Raw genomic sequence first — 24,469 nt, 5'->3', positions numbered from 1 at the left:
CTCATGAGTACACAAAATCATCTTGTGACACTTTGGATGTTGGGGACTAAACTACCGAACTGTAAATAAAGTAGTCAAAGCCAGCTCACCGTGACCTAAAACAAAAAGTTGCGTACTCTCTGATGCAACAGGAGTATTGTCTTTTAGTAAACCAGTCAAACTTTTAAATTTAAAGTCCACCACCCAAAAGTGCACCCAATACTGTGGTCACGCGGAAAGTCTACCTCTCAGTTTTGGGAGAGGTACAGTGAAGACAGGGCGTGTCATCGAATCCCAAACCTTTGCCCGAAAGTCCTACTTCCGGCAAGTCCACACCAAAGTGGAGGACAGAGGTACAGGACTCGGCAAATCCCCCTTTTGTCACAGGAGCTCGAGGCTTGATGGTAATCTCTCCGTCCCATGGGATTCTCCTCAGTTCACACCCCCATGGTGTGAGATTTGCGAGGAGGGTAGAAAAGAGAAGTGCCTACAGACATGGCAGTCCCTTGAAGGACGGGTGAATGAGTGGAATTCAAGGATGCCCTGAAAAGCAGCCTGCACATCACGAGAGTCAATCAGGAGATAAGAAGACGTGGAGAGCGAAAAGAGGGATATAACCACAAAGTGAGGGTCGAAACACACAATGGCATTCCCGAGTGAGGCCTCATGAAACGCTCAATGGTCTATTCATTCATTAAAAAAAAAAAAAAACCGCATTGGGTGGTAGCTGGCGCTTGTATGAACAGTGTTCACATCTGACAGTTAGAATACGCTTATTTCAGGTCTGGGGCTGAAAAAGTGCCTTTAAAAGTGGTGTCAGCAGGCGGTTTGTATGGTCTTGGTCACTCTGGATCAGCCCGAGTTCAAGGAGAGTGAAAAGCTTATGGTATGGATTTCTTTGGACAGGAGAATGTAAATGGGTGGAGGTGAGGTGGGTGGAGGGTCTCTGGTTTCATGCCTGCCTGTGTTCAGCAGGCTGTCAGTGAGGACAAGTGAACACTCCCTCGCGCTGGAGACGGTGGACAAAGTGCCAGGTAGACGGCTCTGGTTTCCTTTGCTACGGCCAAATACGGCTTTGTGGTGGGAAAAAAAAAAAAGGGAAATCTGCACCTGGTGGCCATGGAAACCAGCGTTCAGCCCGGTTACATGCAGCCCACGGCGCTGACGAACCCGCCGCCGCAGGCAGCCGAAGACATGCGGTGTGGTCTCTGACGGGCCAGCTGTACAACAACACGACGTGTTTTAACGTCACAGAACACGACTGTGACGTCTGCTGTGTTCGTTCGCTATGACATATTGCTATTTTTCCTGCTAATTTTTCCTGCCTGGCAAACACCTGCATGTGCAGAAGCATTAGCTGTTTCGCTACAGAACTCGTCTCCTCATGCCGCGTTCACACCAAAACACTTACAAATATCCGCAACGCTTTTCCTCCTGATTTTACCCGCTCGACTTTATGTAGTTAATTCGCTTTTTTGCAACCATTCGCGGCAGAAAGGGGGCGCGGCTACGTTGCCCCAAGTTACAAGCACGTAGCCTCACGAGCTAATCTAAACTGACGCGGTCACGTTCCTGCAAAACAGTTTATTTCCGCTATCAACCATGGAACATTAACAACTATATCTACGTTATACTTGTTGTGGAAATACCACAAATGTCCGAAATCAACCACCCCCGTGTCTGGGTTCATGATATTATTATAAAAAGCAAATATTCGCAACGCTTTACCGCGTCATTAGCATTGCGCGACTATTTCTCAACTCTTTCGGTGTTCAAAGAAAAATAAATGTCCTCCTAGAGAAACTCAAAGGCATCTCCAAATATGCATCCCTGTGGTTCCAAGGGTAATACATAAGCTTTTTCCCCCATCACTCTCGATATGTTTAGATCCTCAAAACAAAACCTGTATATACAGTGAAGTCCTGTTATTTGCAGAGCTTCACGCCTTCTGCTAACCGTTGCCTCGATTGCGACTGGGGAAGACGGGCGGGTGTAAGTGAGGGTTTCGCCGCAAACAGGAAAGAGGTGCCGCGGAGGTAAGAGGGCACTCAGTGTGCCATTAGCGCTGGAGATGGTTGGGTGTAGAAAACAAGTGGCCCTACAAATCCTCTTCTCTTGGAACACAAGCAGTAATTACGGTGTACCTCTGTATTTTGCCGCCGTCAACCCGGCATTTTGACATCAGGGACGGCGTGACAGAACAGCCGAGCGCACCTGAAACGCTGAGCGATGGGAGCACGTAAAAATACAAATAACAGCTGTCAGCTACAGTACATTCAAAAAGGGTCTTTTGACCACGGTCCATTTTCATTTAAAATATTTATCACAATGCTATTTTTCCTGTAAAAATCGATCAGGTAACATTCGGGATCATTTTCTTATGTAAGCGATCGCAAGCTACAAACCTGGATGAGATGCAACACATACATACACGGCACCTTCAGAAATAGAAATGAGGAAACGCCGCTCATGAAAATGTCTTATAGTCAGGTGATCTGGCAATATCAGATATTCCTCAGTGCCATGCAAACTGATTTCACTTGAATAAAAGCAAGCAGACGCTCTCTTTACTTTGATAAAAACATTCTCCCTCAGTGTTTTCCATTGATAAGTGTGTCTGTGTGTGTCTGTGTGTGTGTGTGTGTGTGTGTGTGTGTGTGTGTGTGTGTGTGTGTGTGTGTGTGTGTGGGGTCCGGTGGGGTTTAATGCAATGACCTCCAATGGTAATCTTTGGTCAGATCTAAAGAATTTAAGATGGTTTTAAAATATAGCAGCATTGTATTTTCACATCCGTAATGCGTTTAACAGGCAGACAGGATTCATTAAAAAGAGAATATAAACGGGATAACTTTATGCTTCCGTTGTGTACGCCCGGCCTTAACTCAAAAAACGTGCCTGGTGACACTGGGGTGATTCTCAAACCGGGCCATGTTTTTCAAAGTCCAGCACAGATACACAACTCCTCTGATTCACGACAGGATCCAGATGTGTTGAATCAAGTAATCAAAGCAGGATGTGACCACCGTGGGTTTCTTATAAAAACACATCCACAATGAAGTAAACTGCGCCATGTCTAGATTTCCTTTTCAGTCTCCTTAGTACATGTTTCTCAGATGGAGACACTTTTTTTTTTTATCCCTTAAGTCTTAGACAGCTGTGCTGCATTAGCGTGTGGCGCTGTTACGCTGCGGGACTTTGAAGAGATGGCAGAAATGACCTTATAAACATTACAAGTCCTTATAAAACAACAAAAAAATCATTTATGTATCGAGTGTTTTTACAGCAAAGCATCAAATGGGATTTTAAAAGGCCTTTAAAGGCCGGTTCAGTCCATTAGTGATGTGTCTGAAACTTAAACTGAAATGATTGAATCTCACCTAAAGACAGTTGCCTCAGTGGGCACGAATCCATTCAGGAAGTGTCTATCTTATAAATCTATATCAAACTTATTTTTTATGATAAAAAAAAAGGAGCCTCGGAAGGGGAAGTGCTGTTCCCCACTTGACATTTTGAATTTGAGCCAACACTGAAATTGGCTCGGCACTCAAAGATGTGAAGGTTTAATGACCTTTTTTAAATGCCGTTAGCCGACCACAATGCATCCAAACAATGCTAGGTGGAACCGCCGAGCCTCGATGCGAGGGCACCTCCAGAGACGTCGATCATGAATAAGTGGGTTTACTGACTAGAAAATCCCGGGGATTAGACATCACAAGGTTCACTGAGTCAGACGAATCCGTGCACAGTCGCGCTATTTATTTCATTTGAGCGCGACAAAGATCCCAACGGAGGCACCGAGCTGATAGTCGTTCGCCGCGGGGCTGTTTTATTCTTCAAGGGCCGGACTTTAACAAAACACAGCACACATTGTGAGAGCTACAAGTCTACCACAACTATGTCTTTTCAGAAATGCAGTGTCCTAACACACACAATGTAGGATTTTATGCTCTATGTTTTACAGCTGAAGTTTAATATGGTCTTGATTGGGATAATGTATGCATATATTTCCTGTCAGTCTCTCTGCTCTCTATTAAAATGCCACAAGAGAAACAGCTGTTTCTTCACACCACAGTGCTGATATTTACACAGATAGTCATTCACGTGTCTTGCCTTAACTTACTCCTTTTAAATGTTGAACCTTAAAAGAATCCTTGTAGATTCAATAAGGTGGTCTCGCGAGAGCCAGGAGAGAAAAAAGTGAACTTAAAAGTTGTTCATTTTTGCTGCGGCAGAGCGTAAACAAGAACAAAAACAGCAGGGTTTAGATCATCACTCTCAGGACACATCTGAGATGTGAAAGCAGATGTTTTCCTCGCAAATGCTGCAACTATATACGTGACGTGTCGCCGCATGTTTGTCAAACGGCGCTCCGCTTCAGACCCCCTTCCACTATACGCAACAGCTCGGGCTCGAGGTAATCAGATGGAAGTTGGAGAATCTGCCTTTAAGTAGAAGAGCGGATGTCAGTCAAAATAGATAAAGTGCTGAAGCAGATTAAAGTACTACGGTGGTTTCAAAAGAATGTTTAGTTTTCCTTTCCCGGCCCACTGAAAGCCTCTCACTTCTCCTGTACCTCTGGCCACCATGCCCTCGGCACTGAAAAGAAGAAAACCCTTAAGCCAGCTGTGATTTTCAATGTGGCATCTAATTCAGCCATTAAATGGCCCGGTGGGGTGTCCCCCCTCCGGCCGTTCCCCTCCCTTCCACACACACACACACACACACACACACACACACACACACATACACACACAGCTCCCCTTCAGGCAAAAACCACGCTGGGTGCATGTCAAAGATCACATGACAATAGGGATTCCTGACCCAGCCAGGGACTGGGAATGAATCAGACCTAATTCAAGCATGTCGCAGGCAAAGGCATTGCTCTTGAGATGGAGTGGCAGGCCTTTTCAACACGGGCACACACACACACACAGTCACACACACACACACACACACAGTCACACACACACAGACAGACGGGATGGCATTCCTGTGAAAATGTCACATTGTTCGAGAGTGACTGGAAATGTGTTTTAGATAGTGAAAAGATGGAGGATTATCAAGATGTTAATATAAAAAGAGGGGGAAGCCCCACAGAGGATACTAGATGAATCGGGTTGGATACAAAATGCAAGACAATGAACACTAAAATGTGTGTCTTTCCCCTCCAAAGCCCCTAGAATACTGCTGCTAATCAAATATTAATCAATGTCCTCTCGGTTTCCTCTCCCTATCATCTGACAGCCACACGGCTCTCCGGCCCAACGTTTACCAAATTAAATGAAGGACATTAAGCGTGGTTCAAATATACATTATTCAGCAGCAGAAGAGAGTTCTTTCTCCTGTAGTCCCATTAATACCGTTACCATGTACCATCCCCTCTTTGTTCACATGCTCTGATGTTACAACAGCAGGACAGATACAAGGAAGTATGCTGAGGTTGTTACACAGGCAGAAAAAAAACTGTATCTTTGAGATGCAGCCAACGCGGGACAAACAGAGAAGGAATGTAGGTTTCTGAGCACTGACAGACTTTGGACTTGAGGGGAAAAAACCTGTAAACGGTCCCAGAGTCACTTCTGACTTTCTCCTAATGGACAAAGCGGCCGTGTGTTATCACCAAATCATAACTATTTGTCTCCGCAGCTCTGGGAGCGGCCGTGTCGGTCAGTCTGTTAGTGGCTGGCTTGGATTGCATTTGCCCCCCCTTGTTTATTTTCCAACAAAGAAGAGACAGCAGTGAGCAAACACCAATGCTCAGCACCATATAGAGCCTGAAGGGACACATACAGTGGCTCGCAGTTTTAACTATCTGAACACTTTAACTTTGTCATAAAGGCTATCAAGTGGGCGCTAAATTGGGCAGATGCCTTCCAGCAGCCTCCTCTAAAAAAATAAAAACACAACAAAAAAGAAGGCTATTTCTCAATGAAAGCCATTGTTTTACTATCTTGAGAATTTATTGTGAAGGAACCCTGAGTGTGAGCCTATTACATGTATATTCAGAAAAGGATATTAACAATGCACAGGAGGTTACTAGAAGAAGAAAAGTAGCTATCACAGTGTGTGTGTGTGTATATATATATATATATATATATATATATATATATATATATATATATATATATATATATATATATATATATATAGCATTATTATTCCCCCCATGGTTCTCACCTGGCCACTGCGCCGCCGCAGACCTGAGCAGGACCAAGACGCAGCAGAGAAGACGCTCCAGCTGCAGCCGCGAGGAACACCTGCAGAGGCAGCAAGCGTCACATTCACAACTTCATGGGCCTCACGCAAAAGCTGCAGGAAAAGTTTGAATTGGCGACTACCTCATCTTCATCTTCTTCTTTTTCTTCTTCGCGGCTGGCGGGTGACGTGTGGACGCGTTCACGGCTTCCTTGGTCCAGCACACCGCTGCTGCTGCTGCTGCTGCTGCACGCGGCTACGGAACAGCTGATGGGGAGTCCGCGCTTCGCTGGAGACAGAGAAGTGGTGGAGAGAGAGAGAGAGAGAGAGAGAGAGAGAGAGAGAGAGAGAGAGAGAGAGAGAGAGAGAGAGAGAGAGAGAGAGAGAGAGAGAGAGAGAGAGATGACCTGCGGGAGTTCACGTTGGGGACTTCCGCCAGGTCCTAAAAGGGGTCGTGTTCTGTCGAGTCACAGTCGCCTGTATGAACCCACATTATATGATGATGATGATGATGATGATGATGATGATGCATATTGGGAATAATAGTAATGATTGTAATTATAATTGTTATATAATAACATGTTTGTATTGTTATTATGTGTGATGGTTTTACAAAAAAAAATTATATGATGTATGTTTAGGTGCAACATCTTTTTATTATAGATATTATCAATATTGCTTTCCCTTTTCCCCTGTTTCTCACATTTTAACAATGATGAGCAGACAGACAGATTGTGTCAATCCTAAAAAAAAACAAAAGTTTCTTTTGACATTTTTTTCATATTGCTATTCATGAACTCAGAATGTTTTGCTGTGAGTTGCCTCGTGTTGGAGATATGAGGTGTAGAGATGTATTCAATATAATGGGACTATAAGCAATGTCTCTTTGCAGACATCTTGACATTGCTGTGAGCAATTCTTAATTAAAGGAGCGATGGTTGAAAGAAAACAGTTCCTATACAATAAACTGCCCGAGCTGTGTGTAATAGTGCCATTACATAGGAGCCATGGCGGATATCTACGGGACAGAACTATTGGCAACTCACAACGAAACAATCTGGATTGACAAACAGCCTTCCAGGTAAGAGGGAAACAATGTATATTTATATTTCGGGGTGAACTGTTCCTTTATAGGGTTGTGCCCCTCCATTGACATTAGCTGAAGTGGCTGTGAATAGGTGACAAACTGCAGCATTGGCTGTGTAAACCTGAGTTTTCCACCGGAAAAGCTCCTGTCATTCATGCCGTTTACGCTGCGATACCCTCTTGAGTTTGTAGTGGGCGCACAAGACCGGACTTGACAAGGTAATGACCCCACGTCGTCTCAGGGAAGGCTTATTTACTTTGGTTTACTTTGCTTAGAGGTAAGAGAGAGGTGAGAAATCCATGAAGAAGACGTAACTCTTACGTAACTCTGTCTGTGAAATGTAAAAAGTAATGCAAATGTCTTAAAAAATAAATTATGATATATTTTTTCCTATTCAAGAAAGAGTCCGTCCTGTATAATAGTGATGGCATTACTGGCTAAGCTTAACAGGCAACAGTAGTTCGAACTCACATCACACATTGCAATATTCGCCAATATAGTGTCCACGTCCAAGATTGCATACAAATATGTAATCAAAACAATAATGGGATGTAAATTTGTGCAAAACACAGTGGATTAAGTGAGTAGAGGTGCTATTGTCACTACAGGCCATACTGTGTGTGTGTGTGTGTGTGTGTGTGTGTGTGTGTGTGTGTGTGTGTGTGTGTGTGCTTTTTAAGAGCGATCCCCTAGTTCCACTTACATCTTCACTCTGTTCTGACAAAACAAAATAATCCTCCCGTCATCAAATATAAATAATCTTGGTATTTTCCCTGAATAAGCATAAACAAAGAGCAGAGCATGTTGCACTTCCACAAGATGACCAGCAGAGGACGAGGTTGGTGCTCTTGTCGACAGGAGGAGAGACGGCCCTGATGTCATCCAACAGACCGCCCTGCTGGTGATGTTTGGCTGGTTCTTTTTCCCTCCCAGCTTCTTAGTTAGATGTAAACAGTCTTGTCTCTCTCTCTTATCATTTTGAGCAAACTGTACTGCAGTATTTCCAAAACAAACCCCCCAAAAAGCCCAGATAAGCCCTGCCAACTTTGTTGCTGTCAGCCGCTGTTAGACACTTACTCGTTTAGCTGCAAGAACTTCTCTCAATGTTTGAGACTTCTTTATTTCCCCTGGACAACCGTTATGTTCATCTGGCCACACATTCATGAGAAAAGTTCAAATGGATAGGTCACGAAGCCCATCTTCATGGAGGCTGCTAGCTGCTAAGTGCATTAGATGAGTCACTCACACAGGTGATTTCATTTGAGGCTGATTAGACTTCTACTCAGGATGTAGTGGGTGTGTCTCTCTCTCTCTCTCTCTCTCTCTCTCTCTCTCTCTCTCTCTCTCTCTCTCTCTCTCTCTCTCTCTCTCTCTCTCTCTCTCTGTGTGACTTCATACAAGGTGAGTTTGGCTTCAGTCCCGCGGCCCTGTGATCAGACTGTATTCGGGGCTCTACCCGGAGACCTCCGGGCTACTGTCTGAACACGTCCTCCGCTCTGCGAATGTCTGCCCTGCTCACATTCCAACGTCAGGGAAAAGAAAAGGCAAAATTGGCCGTTAAATGCTACGTTGCAGTGCAACCTTACAGAGAGCCGGGCGGGACTCCCTCCACAAAGAGTACCACGCAGTGCAAACCGCAGCTCCACAATGAAAACATAACCTCAATTATTATTATTACAATGTGTCACAGCTGTGCTTGTGCTAAGTGTTTTGTCCTTTCCCTTTTTTCAATTCTGGGACGGAGCAACGATGAAAGACTGATGCGTACGTGATCAGAGTATAACAAGCAAAATGACAGCTCATTTACTTAATTATAAATCCTGTATTTCTTTTGAATATTGATATATTTTGTTGGATTAAAATGCTCAACTCTTATTAGAGTCCAACAGCAGCCCACGGGAGCTTAATGCCTATATAACAGGTTCAGTGTCCACTTCGTTCTGAGGTGCTCAAAGTACTCACAAACAAACAAACATGCCTTGTTTTCCTGTTTCAAAAGGTCAACGGGGAAACTCGATATGTTGTTTTGTTGTCACATTAAACCGTAAAGTTTTCCTCTGACCTAATTCTGTGATAAGCCATTTGCCTTCATCACGGTGTCCATTACAAAACCTTCCTGAGCGCAAATTGGATTTTGATTGCTTCCTATATGGTCAATGTGGCTTTATAGAAGCAAAACCTGAATACTTTGACTTGAACTTTAAAAAGGAATAAGTTATTAGTTTTATTTCAAGGTGCCTTTTATTCTTTCCGAGCTTTTTATTTGAGTGCCGAGATAAACGCTTTCTAATCTTTACCAAACCTGTCATTTGGCCGGTTTACCCGAGACCAATCTGAACTGTTTCATGTAATCAGCAGATCTGCAGTGGTCCAAGAACACAATGTGCACGAGTGCAACGATTCACAGAGACAGTTTAGCTATCGCAACGAACAAAGAATCATCAATAAAAACACGTCAGTGTTTATTTTTCTACAAGTGAAAGCATCAGATTCATGGATTGACGATATGACCAAAGTATGAATATGTACAGAGACAGTTCTTCCTGATTGGGTAAACTCAAGCCTTTCGTTTCCCGACTAGTCAAAACATCCCAAAACATTCAAAAACACCTCCACCTGGGTCTGACTCCACTCAGTGAAACGTTGCACGCTTTCAGTTCCGCGTATGTGACTTCTGAAAACACAACAACCCTTTGAGTTGCACAAAGCGTTTCATAACCAGCTCCAGGGGTCTCGGTTATATCGGATTACGTCCAACAGCTGAAGTGAGGGGGTGTGTGGAGCCACTAAACAGCTGAAGGGACACTGCAGCCCCACTCGGAGACCTCACAGTCACACAACAGACTCACACACACTGAAAAGCCCATGCAGGCCCACGTGCTGCCCAATCCCCTCCTTAGCACAAGCCGCAGCACAAATACTGCCACTTGGCTCCTGCAAGGGAAAGAAAACTAAGGTCAAACTGGAAGAGACGCAGTTTGGATATGGGAACGGAAACAGAACTTACTGTCAACAAACACACAAGTGGTTCAGTAACTGGACTCCTGCAAAGACTGAGAAATGTAATGTTATGAAGTCTAAATTATCCACAAAGACAATGTTCAATCTTTGCAAAGTTACAGCAATCAATCCTCCAGAAGAAGACGTGCAACAAGCGATTGAGTCGATATACTCATCCAGCGCCCATTTTAAGTCCCAGCATGCCCCATTCAGACAATCTTTTGACATAAAATACCTAATTTTTCCATTTGTGAAACGAACGACACAGTTTTTGGACTGAAACTCCTTCCTAACAGGCCAAGACTTTGTTTTATTGGGATTTTTGTTGCAGATTTTGATTCTTTAGGTCCTAATCTCTCCAAAAAGGTGTCTTATTGACCGCTCCAGGAGGCCTTTTTGGGGAATCTGGCTCATATCAAGCTGGATGTTCATAGTTACGATCAAAATATCTTTTAAAAGTGATTTTTTTCCCCCCAAGACTCTGCTGAACAAATACATACAATAAACACAAGTATTGGAATTAATTTGGGGTTCCTACGACGACTCAAACACAGGAGAAAAGGAGGTCTGGAGCCAAAATTGGTTCCACAGTTTTCAACGAGTTAAATGGCAGAACGGCTCAGAAGCTTCTTGCTCATCAAAACCTGACGCCTCCATGAACAACTTCACCACCAGGAGTTGTACATTTTGGGGGCGTCTGCTCGCCTTAAGCTGAGACGAGGAGAGGCCTTGAGAAGCCTGCTAGCCTTACTTCTAACTAACGACACAATCTCAGTTTCACACTCGTAGTCTTCCGCCAGAGTCTGACAGCTTCAAGTGACATCACAACATTTTGGAGCTTTTTGTACTTAACTATCCGTTAGTATTCATAGTTTAATCAGAATGCACCGTGAGACATGTTTATTCAATGTGCCACTCCTGTTGCAGCTTCTTTACTGTCCGCACAGTTGTAATGTATAACTTGCGAACAACTTGTGAATTCAGACTGAAAAGAGATTTAATGAAGCTGATGTTTCAAACACATGTCTGTGACCAGAAGCTTGACTTTCGATTTTTATTGCAAAGCCTCAAGTAAGCTCGGCGGTCTGCACTGCACCGACCACCTGAACTATCTTTAGCCCCTGCTGGCAAGTGAATGGAAGTGCCGGACTTATCTTCACTGCTGTCATCGAGGCAGTCAGTATTTTTAGGGGACAGCAGCAGCTGCAAAAGCATTTAACGGTATTCCACGAACAATGACACTCGGGGTGTCTCGGGCCTGAACGACGCAGAGATTGGGGGGACCACTCTGACGCTGTGGAACGGGGAAAGCTGAAGGGGTGGGGGGGGATACTAGAGTTCGTTTTTTCTGTTCCTCCTCCCGGACAAGAGTCTATGGCGACGTGCTGGAGCAGAAAGCGAGACCTCTGAGGCTCTGAGGAGAGAGAGCATGTGTCTGGATCCGAAGTCAACTTGGGACATTACTCAGCCTTCAGGAGACGGGTGGCATTGCTTCTTACCTCGACGAGAGATCGCGAGCGCGGAATGTATGTTGACGGTCGTTCCCCGCGACTGAAGCGAGGTAGGTCATGTGAGGGGTACGCTGCACAGCTTCACAAGGGGCAGAGGTCATTCCAATTAAATCAGACAAGTAAACACAGGGGTTAATCTCCTCTCTTTAAACCTCCGGAGGGAATATTGAAGCGATGTCCGGACTGGGTTAATAAATCTTTGCAACGTGAAAAAGATTTGATGCAACAACACACATAATTATATCAAATAAGGTGGTTTCCAAAATATCCAAAATAGATTTACGTTGATAAGAATTTAAAGTACAAAGGAATGTAAAGGCTAAGCAATTATTATTATGCTAAACTTTCTATTTTACATGTATTCAAAGTGTATTTGAACTACAATGTTAAGGGTGAGCTGACAAATATATATACTCAGATAGAGTTTTTTTTTATTTTTTTTAAGTCAGCATGCATTTCACTTCAGGGTTAATGATCCTTTGAAAGGTGTGAAAGTTTTCTTACAAGCAGTAATTATGCAAGGTTGAGTCTGGCTGTGAATACTATTATAAATATCATCATCATGAATATTTTGTGATCAAATATGTCAGTAAGAACTACCCTTCAAAAGGAATCGTAAAGACACGATCATTTTTTCCGACCAGAAACACTCTGTGGGATCTTTTTCCTAATTGATCCATCATGTCCATCAGGAGAGAAAGAATTACAAACTGTTGCACAAACAAAATCCTCGGATTGCCGAACAGATATTGTTTTAAACTCAAAACACGTGAGACAGCTCCGGTGGGGACGTCTCTTTCTCTGAATGCCGCTGTCTGCAATTATCTTAAAAGTAACAGAGCCATATTCACAGCATTTAGTTCTTGGGTGGGCAGACAGTGATTTTTGGCCTGTGTGTGTGAGCACGCAGGTTTCAGAGCCCTCTTTGTGATACCTGACACACACACACTCCCCCTCGCAGGTCTTTTTTTAGGTCGTCCTATATTAAGCGCTTTCCCATTGAAATACAGCACCAGCTGTACCGGCTATGTGTTGTGGCTGCTGTTGCAAGAGGACGAGGCTGTCCCCTCTCTCACTGCACGCCTGTGTTTTCTCTCACGCAGACAGATCTAATTCAATTATCCCTAATAATCATACCATCCGTTTGCGCTGACACGCAGGCACACAGAGGAGGAGGAGGAGGCTGTGCATCCAAAATATGAGGGTTCAACACCTCACAACAGGAAGGCTAAAGAAGTAGAACTTCATAACAGATATAGCTATTTAATATAATGATCTGGCTAAAATGTTAGAAGAAATTACAATATATTTTCTAATATTATCACAATCTCACAAGCAGTTTGATAGTAAAGTAATTTGTCTGTTTTTTTGTTTTTTTTTAGAAAGTTGCAGTACAGAAGTTGGACTTTGCTCCCCCAGCGAATAACTGCTACTTATTCATTTCCTGGACTGCTTAAGGTGAAGTGAGGCCCACACCAAAGCAGATATGGATGTATTTGGTGGTGCGCCACGCTTTTTCGCCTATCCGCGACCTGTGGTGGTGCAAAGTGGAACTGATGCGGTCCTGAAGTGTCAAATCGGTGGCGATCCCAGGCCCGCGGTTATCTGGGAGCGAAACAATGAAAAGATAGACCAGCAGGGGCGATACAGGGTCTTTGAGGACGGCAACGTGTACAATCTCATCATTTCGGCTGTGACCACGGAGGATAGTGGCCAGTACATATGCAAAGCCAAGAACAGCATTGGGGAAACGTACGCAGCGGCCACACTGAAGGTGGAGGGCGAAGCACAAGAGATGGAGGTACGAGAGGAAAATAAGCCGCGGTTCCTTATCAAGCCCCTCTCCACTCGAGCCGGCCGTGGGGACGATGCCGTCTTCTCCTGCAAGCTGTGGGGAAACCCGCAACCGGAGGTGGTCTGGGAGAAGGACGGCAGGAAACTCAATGAAATATTCGAAAGCACGCATTTCAGTGTGGGCTTCCAGGACGGCGGCTGGTTCCAGCTCAAGATCTTTAAGACTCGTGCTCCAGACGGCGGTGTATATACATGCAAGGCCAGGAATGAGTTTGGGGAAGCGTTGGCGGGCGCCGTGTTGCTGGTTGACGCCGGCCCAGGACATGAGGACGAGGCAAATCGTAACGGCTACACAAACGGCCACTGGAAAGGCCACCCGGGAAAGCAGAGGGGCGGCAGGCAGGTGCCAAACCGGCTCAAAGACGACACCATGACCAAGTCTACGACGGTGAAAATGTTCGCGGTGACGGAGGGCAAACACGCCAAATTCCGCTGCTTTGTGACTGGGAAACCCAAACCTGAAATCATTTGGAGGAAAGACGGCAGGCTGATACTGTCTGGAAGGCGTTACTTGTTATATGAGGACAGAGAAGGATACTTCACACTTAAAGTTCTCTACTGTAAGCAAAAGGATAATGGAGTTTATGTTTGTGCTGCGTCAAATACCGCCGGGCAAACCATCAGCGCCGTACACCTCACCGTGAAGGGTGAGTCAAGATCATTTTCAGGGGCTTCACAGTTACACTCTTGTTAAAAAAAAGGGAGAAAGCGGAGGTACACAGTTATGGCCTGCAGGGCTTTAAAGAGCTCTTACTCACGTAAGCGCTGTGTTCTTGGATCAGATTTCTAACCATTTGATGCTTGGATGATGTCAGTGAGATATCTCCAAAAAGGTCCTCTGAGATCATATATTGGGTTTAGGCCAGACAGGGATGGTAAAATTAAACTTTTATAAGTTGTATGACATGTAAACATAAAGGACATAGTTATTTGGAACATACAAAGTCTGTATTACGTGTTCTTCTAATCTTCCTATCTTCCAAAACCCTAATTTGACAATCAAAGTACATACCTGAGTGGTACAATAAAGATAATCACAGTTTATAGAAAATAGTTGTGATCAGTGCCTTTTCAAAGCAAATTACACCTCCTACTGTGGAAAAGCACCATGGTGCTAAAGTCTAAATTGTCGCATGTTGCTGCTCACAAATGCCTACTTCAGGAACTCAATGACCTAAATGTCAAGTATGTGGCTTTGTATCATCAAACGGTTGAGTTCATAAAAAGGCAGGTCAGCAGGCTAGTGAGCTGCGAATATAATCAGTTACCAGATGCATTCAAAGAAATCCAATCCTGTTCCACGGGAGGATTAATGAAATATATTAATGATCTGAAATTCAACCCGAGAAGACACAAACAGCCAAAGTTCATCAAGCTTGAGGTGGATTCCAACAGCACTACGATGTCTGCAAAGGCATGTGATCGAAGTCTTTGGGAAGGGGATCATATTTCTCACATGACCCAGAGAAGGCCAAACTCAAGGCACCAACAGACAGCATTGTACTAAAGACAGAAAGATGGGAATAACAGAGAAAAATGACAGCAATGGTGAATGTTTTTTATCATTTGTCTGTATGTTTATTTGGGGTGAGACAGGAAAATGAAGCGAGTTTAAACTGTCTGGTACTGTCTGATGGTGTTGGTTACAAACACTTTATTTCCTATCTAACACCCTGACGTGTGAATGACCTTTCCATTCCTCATCTAAATGAACCACTTGTCTCATGATTTTGCTCATCTCGTTCGCTTCACTTGAACTTACTGCCAAATATATTTCAATTTACACCGTTTACTACGAGCACACATGGTGCCGTGTGCGTTTTCTCAGGCTCGACTTGCTTGAAGAATCTCTAGCGATCAAGTAACACATTTCTTTGATATTAGCTAATGGGAACATCTGAAGCTATATTTTAACTTAATATATTTTGTTTAATTATGATGAGTTATATCGGCTTAATCAAATTGGTGTGCTTCCTCCTCTTTGGTGTCAGAGCCACCTGTGCGGTTCAAGCAGCCTCTCATTGATCTGGAAGTGTGGGAGCGAGATTTGGCTGTTCTCGAGTGTGAAGTTCCTGAGGACTCTGTTCCCATCACATGGTATCTGGAGGACAGACGGCTGCAGCCAGGGGACAAATATGGAATGGAGCAGTGGGGAACAAAACGGCGGCTAACTATCCGTGACATCGGAGTCGACGATGATGGGATTTACCTCTGCGAGATGCCCGACGGGGGCAGAAGCATTGCCGAGGTGGCTGTGAAAGGTAAATCGGGATGATGTAATCAAATGGCTGTGGTACGTTTACTATATATTAGAGTTTAATTGAACTCCTATGTGATCATACAAATACACGAGGGCCCGCAATAAAAAAAAGGGAGTTCAGAAACTATCAAATCAAAACCAACTTAAGCTGTGAAATGTCCTTCTGTCCTTTGAAACACATTCAAAACAAAAGTTATAGCTTTTTATTCCTTTTTTCTCCTCCTTTGAGCTGGTTTTGGAACTTGAGAGACGAGGCAAATCCTTGTAGATGACACTTTTAACAGCATTGAACATAAAGTTTGATGTCTCAATTTGTCAACTTTGTCAGGTAATTTGACTCTCAGAAAGTTCTTTTTTTGTGTGGTGCTACTTTAATCTATGTTTTTTTTTTTGCACCAATGCCAAATGGGAAACACTTTAATACCATTCAGACAATCTTTTGGCATAAAATAAGTATTTTTTTTAATTTGAAACTCCTTTGTAACAGCCCAAGGCTTTGTTTTATTGTGATTTTTTTTTACCCCTAATCTTTCCAAAAAGTTGTCTTATTAGTACGCAGGATGTTGTTAAAGCCCTGAACCAAGTCGGGGACCGCTCGAGGAGGCGTTTTTGGAGAATCTGGCTCATATCATGCTGGATGTCCATAGATATGATCAAAGTGTTTCCTTGCAGGGACAATTTTGCGGAAGCTTCCAAGAAAAGTGGACGTATTGGAAGGTGAAAATGCAGCCTTTTGTGTTGAAGTGGAAAAAGAAGAAATGGACATTCATTGGTACAAAGATGCCGTCGAGCTGCGTGAAACACATCAGACCATCCTTAAGTCCTTTGGCCGAACTCACATCCTGGTTTTCGTGAATACTATGCCCCAAGACTCTGGCGTTGTGACTTTCCTTGTCGGCAGATCGAAGACTTCCTCTCAGCTAAGGGTGAAAGGTAGGGCGCCTAATATGTTTGCACAAAAAGACATTGGAATGGATCCACATCCATGAGTCGTTCCAATTCAAAGAGACATTGATGCACGATGGGTTTCTCTTGTTTCAGCGGCCAGACATTGCCCTCCCAGTTGTCCAGTGGGTGTGCAGATCAACACAGAGCGTGCTAATGCAGCTCTTCTCTCATGGGTTCCTGCTCAGGACACTCGAAAGAACCCCCCGTCTGGATATGTGCTCGAGCGACAGGAAGTGGGTACGGGCTCACAGGAGTGGCTCCAGTGCCTGACCACTGACTCCGCAACCTCCGTGGAGATCCTCGGCGACAGCGTGCCGTGTGAAGCCGATTATCGATTCCGCATCTGCAGTCTAAACAAATACGGAAAGAGCAACAATGTTGAGTTCCCAAAAGCTGTTCATTTGGGTAAGTTTGGTTGTACTATAACATGTTTTTTCGTTTGTTTTGGTACTGATGAATGAAATCACGACATGGTTGAGGATATTGCTCGCTTAAATCATGTATTATCTGTTTGTTTTTTCCAGTTCCAGTTGCTAGAATACAAGCTCCCTTACAGGATGCCTTGGTGCCCGAGGGGCAAGACGCCCTCTTCTCTATCGAGCTCTCCGCCTCAGTTATCGGCACGTGGTTTTTAAGCGGCACTCAGCTTCAGGAAGAAGAGCGTTATTCAATGCGCAGATCGCGAACACACCAGTCTCTCCGTATCCGAGGAGTTCGTGAAACAGACAATGGAGCCGAGATCACGTTCATTGCCTACGGCATCCGTGATTCTGCCGCGCTGTACATTCAAGGTGTGTATGGGTCACGGCTTCAGTATGTGTCTCGTTACGCCTAAGATGTATTAAAGATGTTCGGCACCAACAGTGCAAGATGACACCAATATATTGTAGCCCTCAGTTCAATAACCTAGATGTAAAGGTTCAATGATGTAAAATGTTTCCATTGTTTTTCTCAAATGTGCAGCTCCTCTTGTCAAGTTTTCACCCATGTCGGAAATGGATCGAAACAAATTTGTAGAAATTGGGAACCCCATTGTGCTCTACTGTGAGCTGTCAGACCCTGCAGCTCCAGTGCACTGGTACAAGAACGGGGTGGAAATAGAAACGCTGGAGGGTCTGCACATCCAATCAGAGGGCACCATGAGAAGAATTGTCATCCAATCGGCAGAGTTTTCACACTCTGGAGTGTATTGCTGCGATGCCATTGATGACGTCATCAGGTTCAATGTGGAAGTAGAAGGTGAGTGGAGTGAGTTTCTAGCAATGCTGTTGTCCGTCACTAACCATCTTGATTGTCACTTTCAACCCCTTTTTTTCTTTCCTTACCTACAAATGCATTTAGTTTGACTTATCAAAGCATGTTACCTTTTATAACTTAACAATCAATTCAAATATCTAAATGTCCATAGCCCCGCCCGTGAGGTTTTCAGCAATTCCAGATGCTGAGAAGAACAAAACCATCGAAACTGGCTCCACCATTGCTTTATGCTGTGGGCTGTCAGATCCCTCTGCCCAGGTGCACTGGTACAAGGATGGGTCAAAGCTTCATCCACAAACTGGAGTAGATATTCTAACTGACGGCTTGGCGAGAAAACTGATTGTCCATTCAGCAGAATCTTTCCACTCTGGGTTATACTGCTGCAAGACAAAGGGTGACACCATCACGTTCAGTGTGGACGTCAAAGGTGATTTGTTTTACCTTACGCGATGTGCAACATTAACCAGCTCCTCTTCAGCAAAGCAACTAACTCTGATGACACTGTTCTGTATCTTGTCTGTTGCCTTTCTTCTTAGCACTCATAAGAAGTGCACCTAAAATGTCCTCTTTTCTTAGACTGCTTTGCAGCATGTTAGCAATTGAGTCAGTAAATAACAGTAAATATGATAATCTTAAAGGCTGGCATGAGGTTGATCCAAGGTTGACATAAGATCTAAACATATCTATAGCTCCACCTGTGAAGTTCTCAGCAATTCCTGACGATATGAGGACCAAGTCCATCGAAGCGGGCCGCCCTGTTGTACTCCAGTGTGTGGTGTCGGATCCCGAGGCCGACGTTTGCTGGTACAAGGACGAGGTGCAGCTCGTTGCAAACGCTGGTTTAGAAATCCGCTCAGAGGGCAACGCAAAGACGTTAGTTGTTCAGTCTGCAGAGCTGTGCCACTCTGGTGTGTACAGATGCAGCACACAGGATGATACCATGGAGTTTCAAGTGGAGATCAAAGGTGACTTTACACTTTTTATCTTGTGCGTCAATATTATAACCCCACCTCCTCTTCATAGACGCCACTAATAATCCCTGCTTGTACTGTCTGTGGTTTGACGTACAGTTTCATGCACATAATCTTGAAAGCATCGGCAATTATTAGTTGTAATAATTTGCTTCGCGACTGCTGTGCCCTGAAATAAACATCTCCAAGGCCCTTTTACTGTGCTGCTCGGCAATTACATTTTTTTTGCAAGGTATCCATTTCCACAGTCTTGATTTTATTTAGCTTTCCTGAATTCCCAATGCTAGCTATACCAGTGACGTACTCTACTGTCTTTGACGTTGAGAGAACCAAGTCACTTGAAGAAGGCAAACCTTTGGAGCTGGAATGTGAGGTTGCAGACGCCACTGTGCCCGTCTGCTGGTATAAAGATGGTGTGAAGCTCTCCCTGCAGAATGACTGGGATATACAGAGTAATGGGACAGTGAGGAGACTCATTATCCCAACTGCTGAGCTCTTGCACTCAGGGATATACAGCTGTGAAACCTCTGATGACACTATTCACTTCACTGTGGATATCAAAGGTGATTTTTTATTTAAATCTATTTATTCTTCCAGCAAACCCTAGAGCTTCCTGGTGACTAGATGCAACTAACACTTACAGTCTGCATATTTGTCTCTGTGTCCGTTTTCATGTGGTGTTTTGTGTGAAGTTTTAACAGTTTCTTAAATCAAGGCCAAATTAATCTTTACTGACAACATGTTATATCTATGTACTTTTCTTTTCCACTTGAATTTGGTCTGAGAAATAACCAATTGGTTCCTTGTTTCGGGAAGCTGAGTCTATAACCCCATTCTTAATCAGAGTGTAAATATGCCCTGTTCAGTCCGCCATTATAATATGAATCATCATCTTCAGCTCCAACGCTGCCGTTGTCGCCCTCACCAGAGATGGTGGAAACGCTGTCGCTTGAAGCAACATGCCCCCCTGAGCCACCGTGTGAAACCTCAGACCCTGCTTTCCAGGTGTCACTGCAGAGGGATGAAGAAAAACAATCTTATAAAGAGCCCAATTTGGAAATGGGAGGCATCAAGAAGACCCTTGTTATTGAACCAACTCACCCTTCAAACTCTGGAGCATACTATTGCGCAACAGCAGATGATGTTGCGCAATTATTAGTAAACAATCAAGGTGATTCTGCAAATGTGTTTCATTTTAGTTCTGACTTACTGTGTAGCTTTTGGTCTGTCTTCTTTTTTGTTATTACAATGCAGAGCTAATATCTGCCAGTTTTGACAATATATCTTTGAAGTCTCTTTTTCTAACATTTAGAATAATGTACATGTAAATTATCCCCTCCCCTCCCCCAATGATTGTCCGTAGCGCCACCTCCTGCCTATCTGCTTGGTCCTGATGTTGAGAAGTCTGAGTCTGCTGAAACGGACTGCCAAATTGTTCAGCAATTTGAGATTTCAGATCCCATTGCCAAAGCCTGTTGGTACAAAGATGGAACCCAGATCTACCCAAAAATGGAAGCCGACTGTGAACCAAAGGGTAGCAGCCAAACTGTGCCCATCCAGTCAAATGACTTGCCTGGTGATGGGAGGTTTGGCCGTGAAACAGCTGGTGATGCACAGTTAAATGTGGACATGAAAGGTGGTGTTCCACGTTGTACTTGCACAATTAAGAATCAAGTATTTAGTGATATACGTGAAAGATATCACCCAGCTCATTGTTTTCTCTTTGGCTTTGTCCAAACAGCAAAGCAGTGTCACTATGGTCACGAGATTGGTGAGATAGCTGATGCATCTGCCCAATACACTGTTGATGTCAAAGGTGATTTGATATATTTCAACATCAGTCATCCATCTTAACCCAGCCCATAAATGCCACTAACAATGGTGGTGTATTTTACTGTGAGCGCCGTCATCTGAGGCATCTGCATCTTTTTTTTCCATTAGAAGTTGCTTTTTGTCACATTGAATCCTGGTCCCATGTCATTTCCTGCAGTGTTTGGCTCTTAATCAAAATGTGGGTGTTTAGTAGCCGAGTAGCTGCTCCTCATATTAACATATATGTTGTGTTTGTCCATTAATTCTTCATTTTAACAACCATCTTTGCTTATAACAAGCAGCTTACCACTCTTAAGTCCATATTATGTCTTATTCATCACCAGATCCTCTCATTCACATTGCTGCCCTGAACCTTTCACCGTTGCAATGACAACAAACTCTTATCAAAGAGAAGAAAATTGATGTACTTATTAGGTGTTAGTGAACAATCTAGTGGTATATAACAGTATTAGGAGTCAGTGGAATGGGGGAAATGTAGGAGCTCAATCTCAGACCAAACCTGGTCGATCTTCTTGCTTGTCTTTGCAATGAATTATCCCATAACTCCATGCTAACCCACACTGATGTAAAATGATGTTATGAGAAGAAGTATTGAAACCATCAACCACTGAAAACCTTTCTCTGTGTACATCACAATGCTTATAGCTACATCGCCAAGGCTCTCTTCTGACCAAGAAAAGAAGTCCACTGAAGAGGTTTATCCCGTTGACGTTGACTGCATGTCCTCAAAATGCAATTCTGGCATCTTCTATGGCAATAGAGGAGATACACAGACAGATGAAGAACATTCCAGGCTTATGCCAGCATCTCAGTCAACATGTGAATATATGACTGCCGGGATTACAACCAAACTGCCAAAGGAACTCTCTGATGATCAACAAACAGCAAATACCCAATCTCCAGTTTACAGTAACTCTGTAACGCCAACAATAATACAATCTGACTCACACCATCACACTAATAAGCCCACAGAATCACAAGGTGAGGAATTCGCTTACCATCTTCAGCATGCAAACGCCACACCTGAAGAGCTTGATAATTGCCTGCAGACCGCTGTGCAGACCGATGAGTTCTGTACCTTTCTTCCAACTGCAGCTGTTGAATCAGAAGCGTCTGCTCTCAAGACTCTAATTGTCCAATTAGAAAAGCTAAAAAGCTCACTGCAGATGCCGACTGTCCAGTCAGAGCGGGGTGATCCACTCCGTACTTTAAGTACCCAGTCGCAACCCCTTGATAACTTCTTACAGAGCTCAACTGCCAAATCAAACCAGTTCTGTGACTCCTTAAAAGTCGAATCTCCGCCGTCACAAGACGCCATTAAATCTTCACACACTGCAACTGTCCAAGCAGACCAACCATTTAAATCCATACGTACTACAACTGTCCAATCAGAGGAGCCCTCTAAATCCTCACATATTACATTTATCCAATCAGAAGAGCCCTTTAAATGTCCAAACACTGCAACTGTCCAATCAGAGAAGCTCTGTGGCTCCATAGAGATGCCAGCTGTCTTTTCAAAGAAGCTTCTTGATTGCTTACAAACTGAAACGTTCCATTCAGAGGGGCTATGTAACGCCTTCAGGACGACAACTGTCCAATCAGAGGAGCCCTCTAAATCTTCACAAACGGAAACTGTTCAATCAGAGGAGCCATTTAAATGTCCACGTACTGCAACTGTCCAATCAGAAGAGCTCTCTAAATCCTCACCTGCTACGACTGTCCAATCGGAGGAGCCCTTTCAATGTTCACATACTGCAACCGTCCAATCAGAGGATTTCTGTAGCTCCATACAGATGCCAGCTGTCCTCTCAAAGAATCTTCTTGGTTGCTTACAAACTGAAAGTGTCCATTCAGAGGGGCTCTGTAACACCTTCAGGACTGCAGATGCCCAATCAGAGGAGCCCTCTGAAACCTCACAAACGGCAACAGTCCAATCAGAAGAGCCTTTTAAATCTTTAAAAACTGCAATTTTCCAAACAGAGGATCTCTGCCGCTCCATACAGATGCCAGCTGTCCTGCCAGAGGAGGGTCATGATTGCTTACAAACTAAAATTGTCCATTCAGAGGGGTTCTGTAACTTATGGTCTGCCACTGACCAATCAGTTGAGTTTACCAGAAACCGACAGACATCAACTGGCTATTCAGAGAAGCTTGGTGACTTATGTAACACTGTATATCCTCAATCATTGGACCTTGAAGACATAGGAATGGTCCAACCGAGAAAGCACGACTACTTGCGACAGTCTGAATATGCTAGACTTGATGACCTCTGTTACACGGGACAGACAGTACCTCACCATGCAGAAGTGCTGTATCTGTCCCAGGAGGCCAAACCAGGCCCCACAGAGCGTCATCACACCACGAAGGCATCAGAAGACCAAGTAGACAGCACAGTTAACTCTGGGCAAAGATCATCTACCCAGAGGACAGAGCCTCACTATATCAAGCAGGCTTCTACTGTCCAATCAGAAGAGATCTATCTATCAAGGACATGTGACAGTCACTGGAGTGACAGTGTCACTGCAAATAAGGTGGCTGTTGAAGGTGATTTGAACAGTTAGCACTATTAGGCAAAAATGTGGACGGGCACAATGTTGAAATTGTACAAAAGGAAGAGATTGCTTCATTGCAATCTTTGACATTTTGACAATGTCAACATGTACTTTATTGTGTTCATACGAAACACTATACTTAGTCAATGTAAAAGTTTGAGCTTGGGTGGTCTGTGAGGAATAGTAAAGTTAGGGGAAAAGAGCAAAATAGTAAATATTTTATCTTCAAATTCTAACTTGAATGCTTAGTCTCAAGTCTAACCAAAGATACCTCTTGTTAGATTACTAATAACATGAAGACGGATCTTTTTTTATTACTTACTCTTAAGATTTATTGGCATGACTAATCTTGATTTGCGATTTTTGCTCTTCTATTTGCCAGATAAATGTTGTTGTAGTCAGTAATAGTGTTACAATTTTCTATATCAAACATCCCCAGCTCCACCTGTGAGAATTACAACACTTTGTGAGGCTGAGAGGAACAAGTCTGTTGAAGTCGATGAGCCGATAATGCTGCGATGTGAGATATCAGATCCTAACGCTCAAGTTAATTGGTACAAGGATGGAATAAATCTACGGGAAGCAGCCGGCCAAGACGTGCTGGCAGACGGTTCCATAAGAACACTGGCTTTCCAGTCAGCGATGCCATCTCATGCAGGGATTTACAGCTGCGAGACAACAGATGATGCAATGCAGTTTCATGTGGATGTTAAAGGTGACAAAAGCTCTTATCTGTTCTGCAAATACATTTTAGTCAGGGGCATCCAAACACGATTGCTTTGCTTATGAAAAAAAAGTCTTACTCTACGATCAACCTTGTCTAGGAAACAGACCACAAGCAGCACTTAAAACACTGCCAAAGAGTTTAAAACATAAAATGATCAAACAAAACACAAATGTGCTCCCTTCAGCGGTATTTGGATGGACTGTAAATTTAGCATATCTACACAGATTAAGGGTCTGATGTGGCAGAGTGTGTGTTTTTAGGTGAATAAACCCGGGCACATTACACTGTTTCTTGC

The 24,469-nt window shown here is 43.7% G+C and overlaps 1 protein-coding gene across 1 annotated transcript in view; it reads left to right on the top strand.

The window, feature by feature from the left end:
- The first annotated feature begins 11,635 nt into the window (after positions 1-11,635).
- Positions 11,636-24,469, top strand: part of obsl1b (obscurin like cytoskeletal adaptor 1b) — a 30,871-nt gene continuing 18,037 nt past the window's right edge. Inside the window, exons 1-7 of the mRNA XM_068571804.1 lie at positions 11,636-11,822; positions 13,155-14,273; positions 15,618-15,887; positions 16,559-16,819; positions 16,928-17,239; positions 17,359-17,625; positions 17,798-18,073. Of these exons, the coding sequence (XP_068427905.1) occupies positions 13,259-14,273; positions 15,618-15,887; positions 16,559-16,819; positions 16,928-17,239; positions 17,359-17,625; positions 17,798-18,073 (2,401 nt within the window). The 5' untranslated portion in view covers positions 11,636-11,822; positions 13,155-13,258. The remainder of the gene's footprint in view (positions 11,823-13,154; positions 14,274-15,617; positions 15,888-16,558; positions 16,820-16,927; positions 17,240-17,358; positions 17,626-17,797; positions 18,074-24,469) is intronic.

Source organism: Clinocottus analis, unplaced genomic scaffold, assembly GCF_023055335.1.
Source record: "Clinocottus analis isolate CAN_PGR_092001 unplaced genomic scaffold, fCliAna1.0.p SCAF_12, whole genome shotgun sequence".
NCBI lineage: Eukaryota > Metazoa > Chordata > Actinopteri > Perciformes > Cottidae > Clinocottus > Clinocottus analis.
This window is presented reverse-complemented; position numbering and strand designations above follow the sequence as displayed.